The sequence below is a fragment of the Zophobas morio genome, unplaced genomic scaffold (genome assembly GCF_036711695.1).
Source record: "Zophobas morio isolate AGI-343-1 ecotype UQ-CSIRO unplaced genomic scaffold, CSIRO_AGI_Zmor_V1 ptg000005l, whole genome shotgun sequence".
Lineage (NCBI taxonomy): Eukaryota > Metazoa > Arthropoda > Insecta > Coleoptera > Tenebrionidae > Zophobas > Zophobas morio.
The window spans coordinates 17,104,874-17,117,403 of record NW_026972110.1 but is presented as its reverse complement, the minus strand read 5'-3'; the positions used below and the strand labels follow the sequence as shown (position 1 = coordinate 17,117,403).

At 32.4% G+C, this 12,530-nt stretch overlaps 1 protein-coding gene across 1 annotated transcript in view; it reads right to left on the bottom strand.

Moving 5' to 3' along the window:
• The window catches only part of LOC135122889 (uncharacterized protein PF3D7_1120600), a 277,829-nt gene that overhangs the window by 125,026 nt on the left and 140,273 nt on the right, over positions 1-12,530 (bottom strand). Inside the window, exon 3 of the mRNA XM_064047371.1 lies at positions 6,344-6,391. Coding sequence (XP_063903441.1) covers positions 6,344-6,355 — 12 coding nt within the window. The 5' untranslated portion in view covers positions 6,356-6,391. The remainder of the gene's footprint in view (positions 1-6,343; positions 6,392-12,530) is intronic.

The window sequence follows — 12,530 nt, the reverse complement described above, 5'->3', positions numbered from 1 at the left end:
TCTTGCCCATGACCATGACCATGTTTAATTACCATTTCAGCTACATTGTACAAAGATATAGTTGTGTTGTTTTTGTAAAAATTTGATAAAATTCCATTTGACAACAATGTTTTGTTGCTGGATGAACTTGAAAACATTTTTTGAGCTTTTAGTGTTTTATTTTTTACGAATTTGAAAAAGTCTTAAGTTTCTGTATCCATTTTTATTAGACAAGTAATCTCCGAAACTACCGGACCGATTGTTGTCACATTAATTTTGTATGTACCGAAAGATCGAAAAAGAAATTAGTCAAAGTTGGCCATGCACGAAAAGCCGTTTGTCTCAGTTTAAAATAGTTTTTTATTAAACGTCACATTGACAAAAGTAATTTGCAATGTTATCAAACGAAATTAATGCTTTTTCGTTAGAATCTTACTTCAGAAATGGGACAAAATTGGAAAACGGTGAAAGGCAATATTTGTATATGGCGTGTTTTCAAGAATTTGTGGAAAATTTTCCAATAGAAGCAGCCAATCATACATTCTAATTTTAAACTGTCAATTTAACATTTAATAAAAAAAATAAATTAGGACAAACGGCTTGTGGTGCATGGCCAACTTTGACTAATTTCTTTTTCGATCTCTCTGTACATTAGGAATATCACGTGGATGGTTAAACGGTAACTAAAATTTGGATAATCATCCCAGTTACCAATGGAATGTCGTCATTTCCAAAATTTATAATAAAAGGTTTTTTGATGGAAATAAACATTTTTTTTTTCAATTTATTATATTTATAATGATAAATTAAAAATGTTTTATTCTAGGAACCTTCATTCACATTCACACTTCAAAATACTTTTTTTTTAGAAATCATTTATGACATCCAATTTTTACAATTGTGTCATGGCCTCTAGAGTACGAAAAAAGTGGTCTTCCGTTTTTCTCTGTCTGTCTGTCCGTATTTTTATTAGACAAGTAATCTCCGAAACTGTTGAAGCGATTGTTGTCAAATTTTGTAAGTACATATATTAAGCTCCAACATTTATAATAAAAAGTTTTTTTTTTTCATAAAATAAGATACTCCTGCACTTGTGGTGTGTAAATCCGTGTCGAATCTTTACCCTAGACATCTAGAATTTTTGGAAAAAATTAAAAACTGAATAACAATATTTTTTGCAATATAACTTTGAAAGTGTAAAACCGATTGCTCTAAGATCTTGTAAATATTTTAAGGTTATCGTAATCATGGTAAATCGTTAAGCAAAAACTTATTCGTTTATCCCCTCCCAAAAAGTTTTCAAAATTTCGCCGAATAAATTCTATTCAAAATGTGCAAAATATGATGAATCTATTATTTTAGTTTAGCAGGTACTAGTCCCGCCCACCTGCCCTCTCTTTTCTTAGAGGGTATCTCATTTTCCAAAATGAGTTTTATCTCAGCAGGTCGTAGCCCCGCCCACCCGCCCTCTCTTTTCTTAGAAGGTATCTCATTTGCCGAAATCGCTCTGATCTTAGCCCGGTCCACCCACTCTCTCTTTTCTTAGAGGGTGTCATTTGCCAAAATCAGCCTTATCTTAGCAGCTATTAGCCCCGCTCACCCACCTTCTCTTTTCTTGGAGAGTGTCTCATTTGCCAAAATCCGTCTTATCTTAGCAGGTACTTGCCCCGCCCACCCGCCCTCTGTTTTCTTAGCGGGTATTTCATTTGCTAAGATCTCTCTTATCTTAGCAGGTACTAGCCCCGCCCACCCACCCTCTCTTTTCTTAGAGGGTATGTCATTTGCCAAATCGGTCTTATTTTAGCAGCCACTAACGCCGTCCACCCACCCTACTTTTCTTAGTCATTTGCCAAAGTTAGTTTTATCTTAGCAGGTACTAGCCCCGCCCATCCGCCCTCCCTTTCCTTAGAGGGTATGTCATTGCCAAAATCAGTTTTATCTTAGCGATTACTGATGACTAATTTTTACAAAAAATTTGGAAACATGCTTTAATGGATTTTTCTTTTGTTGGTTTTGTTTTTGTTTATAATTTATAAATGACTTATTAAATGTTTATTATTTGTTTTTTTCGTAATCAATATCATAAAGAACTTTTTTATTATTTTTTTGGGACTCCTGAAACGCGTGTACATAACATACTGAAGAGCTAATCCCCCATTTTCCGGACCAGTCGCTGCGTTCAGGTGTTCTCGACGTTTTATGACCTGTACAATACGAAAAAGTAGGTTTCCCATTTCCGTTTGTCGTCTGTGTCAATTTTTTTTATACAGATAACCTCCGAAACTAGTACAACGATTTTTGTCAAATTTTATACGTTTGTGTGTTAAGTAAAACGCTAACCAAAAATTCTCTAATCTCCACCAACCATGAGATGACGTCGTCTCTAAAATTTACAATAATAAATATTATTTAAATTTTATAAAATAAGATACTCCTGCACTTGTGGTTTATGAATCCGCCAAGTATAAGGCAGCCACAGCCGCACAGGTATTGATGACATTAAATATATTTAAAGCAGAGATCAACGCGAAAAATACTAAATATTATCAGTACATGTTTAACTTCGACTTCTTATGTTCATACATCGAAAGAATTCTAGTATTAAGCACGTACAGATAGATGCTGGTTGGATTTGTGTTAAGAAAAAATGAAATTTGATTAATTATGTCTTCTGAAAATAGAGGAGAAAACTAATATCAATTAAGTGCAAAATGTTCTATTATTATGATAATTTTTATTTTTTTATTATTAATAAATATGAGGGAAGGGGACGCAACTTTAAATTAAGTTTGTAGGAGGGCGTGAATATTTTTAGTTAGTGGTCCACACATACTTTTATTTTAACTTATATCTTTTTTATTATCATTAAAAAATAAAATTTGCAAAATTAAATTTTATAATTTTTCGAAGAACCCGTTTATTTTTGACTACTTTAAAGGCCAGTTCTGAAATCATGCCAAAATATTAGCAATGATTACAAATCAACTATTAGAATTTCTTTTTTATGCATTCTCCTTAGCAAGTAGAGACATCATATCAAAAAATTATTACATATTTTTTAAAAAATACGCTTTGCGACGCAACGTTGTTTGGGTTTTGGTAATATATATTTTTTTAATGGATGAATATTAAATGTTATATTTTTAACTCTTGCTATTTTTGTAAGGGACAAGTTTTTTAATGAACCTTGTTCCATATTTAGTTCAAATTTTTTGTCATAATAGTTGCTATAAATATTAAATTCAGCAATATTAAAAATAAATTCCAATCACTTATTTTTACTAGTATTCTTGCAATGGTAAATCTGTTCGTGATAATATTTTTTGTGTGCAGTAAAAAATTATTATTAGATAACATTTCCATAAAAACACATATTTCTGGAACGAATTTCATTAACTGATTTTGTTTGAAGATATATCAAATTGTGGCTTTAAATTACTAAACATTTGCGCTTCTTTGTAAATTACTGGAACAAAGAGCGTGATGTACAATCCTGTGGGAATAATGTATTCCCTCAGGTTGCACATGCCCCAACAAATTGCCCACCGTGTTAGGGTTAGTGCACTCTAATAAATACACCAGTCATTGTTTCAGAAAAAGTTCGGTTCCTCCTTGCAAAGCTCGGGTGAATTAAAAAAAAAAAAGCAGTTGAATGGCAGCTTGGTAGAAAAATATGATTTCAAAATAAATATATAGGTTATACTTTTTGATACTTAACAACCAGTCGAATTCTAAATTATTAAAAATTCTTGATTCTGTTATAAGGGTGGTGACCTAGTTTTGTTCCAAACTGATTTTCACTTTAAATATTAAATTCAAATTATAATTTCTGCGTTTCCACCTAATTAAACATGTCTTCCCAAAATTCCCTCCGCCTTTTCCACTTTCCCTCATACACATACACGTGTACGTTCGTGTGTTCACTTTCCGCAATAATGAATATTTCGAACACACCTAAGTTATCTCACACAATTTCCGTAATTTTTTCGTGAATTATGTTGAACTGGCCCTTCGCGTGCCCGCTCCAATTAAAACGCCCGAGTCCCCGACAAGCTTCCGAATTAAAATCCCTTATTTTCGCCAGTACTTACATCGTTCCGAACAAATTCGAGCTTTTCCCCGTCCGTATAAAAATTGTACCCTTGATTAGAGCTTTTCGAGGTTGCATAAATTTTACGCCCGTTTCGTTTCCCGCCGCTCCTGCTTCAACTCGAAATACTTTATCAGCGCTTTCGTGACGCAAAGTTATAAAAATTTCCTACGCCACAAATTGTTGACCCTCGTGAGCCTGTAAACATATCCATCTTAGTTTTGATTTTGCTCATAATTTATGATGCGTCAACGTCCCATGGGGCTTCATACGGTGCATGTTTTCCGCTATTCGCCCATCATTGAACAAATTTTTATTTATCCTGCGTGATTAATGACGCGAGCTTTGTTCGATGTCTATTTGTGGGTTTGGCGCCCTTCCAGTTCTTCGCTTGGCGATACTTTTCCTGAAACTGAGCTTTCGCCGAGCTTATCATGAGCCCGAGCCAATATTGCTAAAATCAACACGCCTGAAATATAAATCACGCCTTGTGGTCTAATTTTGCGGTATAATCTAAACGTACAACACCTTACGGCCGTCATAATCAATAAGTGAAGTGTGTCGTAAAATCCTGAAACGTAATACACGTTAAAGCTTTGAACTGACAGGGGAGAATGCCGATAGAATTTGAATTTTCGCCTGAAATATGTCTTTATTGTGTTATGTTTAACAAAATACTACATCGCGCTGGTTAGAAGCACAACTATGTTAAATTGACGTACACGGAAACACAATAATAATAAATTTACCTTTATTAATAACGTCATAAATATTAAAATATCAATTTGCTAATATCTATTTTATACATTACCGCACTATTTTTTAGCATTTAACAGGTTAACGTTTTTCGTTTATTTAATGAGAGATTGTGGAACGGGGAAAATTCTGTAGCTTTAAAAAATCGATTTCGTTCCGGTTTGTAACACTGAACCGATTAACTCATTTCGGCTCAATGATATCCTTTGAAATATTGGCCGAATAAAAGTTGAAATGGATTTGAATAAAACAATTTTCTGATTTTCAGGCACGTGGATTCGCTGCTTCGAATTCAATTTAAGCTCCGGTGGGATTTTTTAACTTTTTACACGTTCTGTATATGTGGAGATACATATTTATGTTTATCAAATCTGTCAATACAGCACACGCCCATCAATATTCATTTCAGTCAAGCCGATCACCGTTATTATGATCGATTTGGTTTCAGGGGTTTGGTCGAGCTTTTAATGTAAAAATTGAAGTTTACCATAAATATAATAGCGCTGGAAGTAATCAATAAATGAAAGTTTTCTTGAACCGGAGAAAATAGGTGGCACGACACAAAGCTTTTAGTTGTTATTAAAAATAAAAACAAAGACTCGCTGAAGTGGCTTAAAGCTCTATATTGGATCCGAGTGTTTCGATACATTTTCTAATCCAGCGTGTTTCGGTGACTGTGAAGAAAGTGTAGTAAATTCTCCTTTTAATCTAAAGGAACGAAGTGGTAATTTCTGGAAAAAGCGCCACGCAAAATAAAAACACACGGTGGGTTTGTTGATTTATGCGTAAAGTTAAATTTTTAGGAAATCTTTGGGTTTTATAAAATTATGTACGCGAGAATGGCGAAATTTACACTGTTGTTTATGGAGTTGTAAGCCGTTGTAGCTTTATCAGCATTTATTAGATAACTGGGAATGTGGCTTCTGCGGAAATCAAAATTAGTTTAATATAGTTTCGATGGTAATTAACTCTGGTTTCTAGATCGTGATTATTAGGAATATCACGTTAGTTGTACATGCTTTCCAATATTAATTATTGTCGGTATCATTTACTAATTCTCGATATTAGTTACAACGTGTTTACTTAACATTTTCTGTGTTTTTCAAGAAGGATAAATATTTGAGGCAAAATATTTGGCATAAATCTCGTGTTTTTGTTTGTTTTAAGGTCGGGCTTGTCGGATCAGTAAAGAGCTTTTGTAACAAATGGTGTCTACACGGTAAAATTTCGAATAAAGTGAAATTGCACTGTACTTAGAAACTACACAGTGCAGTTTTAGAACGACCAAATGGAGTCCTCGCGAGGTTAAGTAGATCTCGTTTCGCTTTATTATCGTAATCATTGAAAATTGCCTCATAAGTACGCAACAAGATTAATTTTATGTTCATTGAAAACCTGCAGACAAAATTTCGTCTTCATGAAACATGATAACTATGATGCCAAAATATGGCTGTTTAAAGGCGTCACTAAAAACTTGGCGGGGATGATTTAACTAAATTACTACTTTTTAAAGCTTACCAAAAGATTCATAGAGACTCTGCCAATTTTGTGAAGGTACTTCTTGCGCTAGAATACGAAAGAGTGTTAAGATTATCCGGTGATCATTCGGATATTTGTTGTTTTATTGCACAGAAATTTTGTGATTTTTGTTTCGGATAAATGACAGCGTCACAAAATGAAATAAGCCACAAGTAGCACGAGAAAATCCTTCAAACGCTTTCGTCTTGATAAATTGAAAACAACAAACACCGGAGATTGCTTCATGTAAGCAAATAAACGTGTAAGAAACGCCACAGTTTCCAACAGAACGTTTCCGCAAGACACGCAGTTTTATTTGTCTTGGCAAAGGTTCAGGACTGACCACCTCAGAGACTAAAGCTATTTAACAGTGGGTTAGAATTACACTTCGGACGTGGTCTTTTGTGATTGTCTTAAGAGTGAAGTTAAGTTTAGCCCTTAATATGCACAATGGGCCAGACCCTAGTCCCTAAAGTGCTGTACGTCCCTGAACCATTATCTTTATCCTTTTAAAATAGGTCGTTTTTAAATTGGCTGTTAAATCTCTGATTTACACGAGATACTTGAAAAGCCATCTATATCACCTGTAAGAGAAATTCAAGTAGATAACCCGAAATATATGGGGCTTTATCTTTGTGGTCAAATCGTCGTTGTAATTTCTATCAATGGAAATAATTTGTCATTAACTTCACAAAATTTATTAACAATTATTTTCTTGAAATATGCTTTATAATAGTTTTATTTTATTTAAACGTATGTGTATTATTCGACAAATTGTTGTCAGAATTAAAATTTACAATTATGTAATGGACTATTTTAAATTTTTTAAGACTGGTTTAGTAATTCACAGTGTTAACAAAATTTTAGTTATGCATGTTCTTCATGCAAAAAATGACGTAGTCTCATTTATATTAGTTAAAACTCAGTTGAAATGGCATGGTTTTTAGGTGATATTAACTAAGTCATCATTTTTGTAAAAAAAATTCAAAACCGTAAAATAATTAATTAATCTAGATAATATCTAGGATTGACAATCAAGGCGGCTTCACGAACAATAAATACGTTGAATAGCCTTTACCATGCAAAATTTTGAGGTGACGTCATTAAATTATTGGTAGGGACTATTAGATAAATTTTAGTTAGCTTTATCAACGCGTTATTCTTAAATTACATATAAAATTTGAAAATGAGTAGTTTTGGAAATTATCTGCCTAATAAATATCGCCGACGCAATCTGCAGACAGACGGAAATGGGAAGCTTAATTCTTCATACTGCAGGGATCATAAAACGTCGAGAAAACATTAAAGTTTCCATTTTCCGAATGGACCATATTACAATACTTCCTTAGCTTAATATGAATAAAATCGTGAAATAATAGCTACATTTAATGGTGTATAAAAATGAAAAAAAGAATATTTAGACAAAACTTCTCTCGCCTCTGAAGGACACTCATACAGCTCTAGTTTCTTCGAAAAACTGTAAAATTTGATTTTGCGAAATTTTATTTATTTCATGATACAATAAATAAAGGTAATAAACTTGAATTCAAAATTTTCCAAATTATTTGGCGTTGAGTGAAAATCACCGTTTTGAGGAAATTTCAGCATTTTGTGAGATAAAGTTAAATTGAAAAATAAATTCTTCAGTCAAAATTTCAATACTCAAATTTTTAGTTTCTTTTTCAAAAATCTAAAATTTCGTTTAAAATGTAAAGTACTCTAAGAGCTATAAGGTTATATGACCCTCATAAAAGTAGTTGACCGCAAATAAATACCCCCTTTGTGTGGTTCGCACTAAGCTTACCGGTTGGCAATATCGTCTTCTACACATTTCTTGCTTAGATTTATATATTTAGTAAAAGCCGCCCCTGAACGAAACGACAACAGCCAGTCGAGCTGCAGTGGACACGTTATTTACGACCCTAAAACCTTTTCTATTGTAAACAACTTAACTTCGACACAATGGGATAATTTTAAGATGACCTTATAGCTTTTGGCCTACTATACTAGTCAAGATGTTTTGAAAAACATTTTAAAACCTTTTTCAGCTATTTTACATATATAAAATTTAAAATCTGTGTTTTGAGAAAATTCCACAGTTTTGAAGAAATTGAAGAAAATTTTCAGAGAATAAGACAATAAATTTTTATTTTGAACTATTAATTAAATTTGATTTATTTTTCACTTATTAGTATTTTGAGAGAAAATGAATTAAAACATTCTTCTGGTAAAATCACAATATATATTTTAGAGATTAAGTAAAAATATCCAAAACTTTGCATATACAGGGTGAGTCATTAAGCGGGCGTTCCTCGATATCTCATTAATTATTACAAATAAAAAAAAAACCAAAGACTAAAATTGTATGGTTCCTTGAGGAGTATTATATTCTAAAATTATTTTTAAATATATACAGAGTATTGCTTTTAAGGCGTAATATACAACTTAGTTGTTTTAAATGAAACACCCTATATATCTTTACATACTTTGATTGACATTTTCTTAGGATTTACAACCATAGTTTATTTTTGAAATTACGATGCGACGTTGCCACGTTATTCCAATTTTCTTAAAATTTTTTAGCAATGCAAGTGTCCACAAAAAATCACAATAATGTTATTTTTAAAATCTATGTTACAATATTTTGTGGAGAGATAAAGCAAGGTACGCCCTTTGTTATGAAATAAATGAGATTACATGTTCATATACAGAGTGGTTATAAAAGTGTTTTAATTATTACAGTTTTCAAATATTGCTATTTCAGTTTTTTCAAATAGAACACCCGATGTTTTATTCCTGCATCGTATGCTATTTTTTTGTTCTCTTTCTTTTTTGCTCAGTATTTTCTCTATTTAAAGTTGATAGTTACTGCGATGTTTTACGAGATACAGCATATTAGAATAATTAAAACTGTGAAGTTTGAGATTTGTTTATAAACAATTCATTTATTCTTCCATAAAATATTGTAAGAGAGACTTTAAAAATAACCCTATTGCGATTTTTTTGTGAACCCTTCCACTGCCAAGAAGCTTCAAGAAAATTGGAAAAACGTAAAAAAAAATAATACCAGTCACAGTGTACACAAAAGTGGCCCATGAGACGATCGAATCTGTGACCTTGGTGTTATTAGCACGACGTTTCAACAGTAAATGTTACTACAAATTTTGGATTTTTGTCCGAGAATTTTGATGCCTGTAGGATAAACAATCAAGGCGGATTCATAAACCACAACTACAGTACCTACAATTTAAATAACATTTACTAGGCTTTATGGTGGGTATGATTAGCCAAATTTTAGTCAGCTTTTTACCATCTAAATATATACAAAATTTCGCAATAATCAGTCCAGTAGTTTCGGAGATTATCCCGTCTAATTAAAGTCAACGTAGATAGATGGCAGACAGCGCCAGGCGACGTATGTTTTCCATACTGTGGAGGGCCAAGAAATGAGGAGAAAACCTTAAAGTAGCTAGTCGCGTATTACAATACTTCCTTAACATTACATTAAATAAGTCCAATCAGACGATGAAAGAAACAAACAGAACGAGTGTAGTGGCAAAAAAGTGAGAGAAAAAGTCAGAAAAAAAGAAATTGAGAATGAACAAATGAAACTTTTAAATAAAAACAACCATGAAACGGAATGAATTAAGACAGAACTTCCCTCGTACATTCAAACAGCTCCAGCTTTCTCTAAAATTATAAAATTGCATTTTGAGAAATTTTATTTATTTTATGATAAATACAGTGTGTAAGACAAAAAGTTAAGTATGTGAGCTTAATAAAATTTGGACTTTTTTTGTGAAAATCTGGTTATGTAGGGTAAAAAAAATCAAGGTGGATTCATAAAGCGTAAGTGAAGGAGTATGCTATTTTATAAAATTTACATACTATGCACAATTTTGAGGTGAGGTCATCAAATTGTTCGTGGGAATGATTAGACAAATTTTGTCTGGGGTTTTATATCTACACGATATTCGACTACAATCGGTCAAGTAGTTTCTGAGATTATCTCACAGTGACGACAGACCTATTTTTCGTAGTCAAAGGGTCTTTCCATATATATATTTGGCAATTCAGGAATTATAAAAAATTATGAAATTTACGTAAAGAAAACTCGAAAAATTTGGAAAAACAAACGAAAAGACAGTAACTGCACAAAAAAAAAATACAATAGAGTCACGAAAGAATTAACTGTATTTATTTTTTTTATTTTTGTTCTATTTTGGCTTATATATGTTATATTTAAAGTGTATTCTACCATTTTTACTTCCGGAGCGTAAACGAAGAAAGCATTGTAATCGAGTACCTCGGCCGACTCTCTACTTTTACGTAACCCCTAGGGTACGAAGAAATAGGTCTCCCGTTTCTGTTTGTCTGTCTGTGTGTCTGTCCGTCTGTCTGCCGTCCCGATTTTTATCAGACAGATAATCTCCGAAAGTACTGGGCCAATTGTTGTCAAATTTTGTATATATATATGTATTTCGAATATCATGTAGATGGTAAAAAGCTAACCAAAATTTGCCTAATCATCCCTACCAATAATGTGATGTAAATGGGTTTTAAATTGTATAAAATAACACATGTAATTTATGACTCCCTGTTGAGTTTTTACCCGAAACGTCCAGATTTTTGAAAAAAGTCAAAATTATAAACAACATTTTACAATTTAATTTTTAATAGGCAAAACCGAATGCTTTTAAATCTTGTACATGTTTTAAAGTTATGATAAGTATAACAAATTTTTAATCAAAATATATTTGCTTATCCCCTCCAAAAAATTGATGACGTCAGCTCAAAGGTTTGCTGAATAAATCTAAATCTAAAAATCTAAAATGTCCAAAATATGATGAGTCTATACTTGTGGTTTATCATTCCATTTATATATTTTTTTTTTTTTTGCTTATACAGGTTGACTAAAATAAAACATGAATCAGTCAATTTATTGTATTGAATAGATCAAAAATTGCAAAACTGAAAACTTTGAAAAATATATCTGTTTATTCCCCCCAAAAAATAGATGACGTTATCCTAAAATTTTGCCGAATAAATTGTACCCAAAATGTGCAAAATATGATAAGTTATCATTGCATTCACATTTTTTAGATTTGTTTAAACAGGTGGCTCAAAAAAATGAATGAATGATTCAATTTATTTTATTAATTAAATCAGGAACGGCTCACTCCATTTTCCCAGAAAATTTTGGGAATACAATACTGTTATTTTTCAATTTCCATTTTACACTAAATAAAATAAGTCAGGGAAATAAAGAAATGGAGTGGGGGGGGGGGCTAAATTTAGCTTTTTTATAGTTTTATGAGCACCCCCCCTTTATTTTCTTAGAGGATATGTCATTTACTAAAATCAATATTATCTTACCAAGTACTAGCCCCGCCCACCCGCCTTCTATTTTCTTAGAGGGTATGTTGTTTGCCACAATCAGTCTTATCTTAGTAAGTACTATAGTATGTCATTCACAATCTTATCTTATAAGACACTAGCTATTCTCATTCTAACGATTTAATCTCTCTTCCATTGAGATCCACCATTCATTCAGACTAGACAAAATGAATCAGTGAAATGGAGGCGAGGTAGGTGGGTGGGGTGAATTATATGTTCTTTTGTAAAGTGAGAATGGGCACTAATAGAACGTAGGCCGGAAAAAAAAGCGTTAATCGTAATTTTTTTGTTATACCTACTACTTATTTGCTATATTTATTTTTTATTTCTGAAGAAAAAAAATAAGAGAATAGGTGGGTGGGCGGGGCTAAGTTTAACTTTTTCCATAGAATCTTTTACCAAGTACTACACAAAATTGTGTAAAATAAAAACTCAACTCGAAAATGCTGGACAGGTTTCACTGTACTTTCGGTGCGAGGGAACTTTCAAACGATTTTTTGTTCTGCTGGAGTAATTACATTTCCCTAAATGAAATGTCACATTTAGACTACCGAAATGAGGTTACATAATTTTACTTACTTCTTGTCGCTTTCTAGACGTTATTGGCAAAAGTGAGGGTTTTACAAGTTCACCGACTTTGACGTAAGATTGAAATATTAGGAGAAAATTTAACGGAAAATTATCTTGTCTGTATTAACTGTAACGTGTTGACTCACGATCAATTTTCTATTCTTCGGAAAATTCCTTGCAACTGAACCATGGGTACCAAATCCTTACTTGCAGTAGGTAA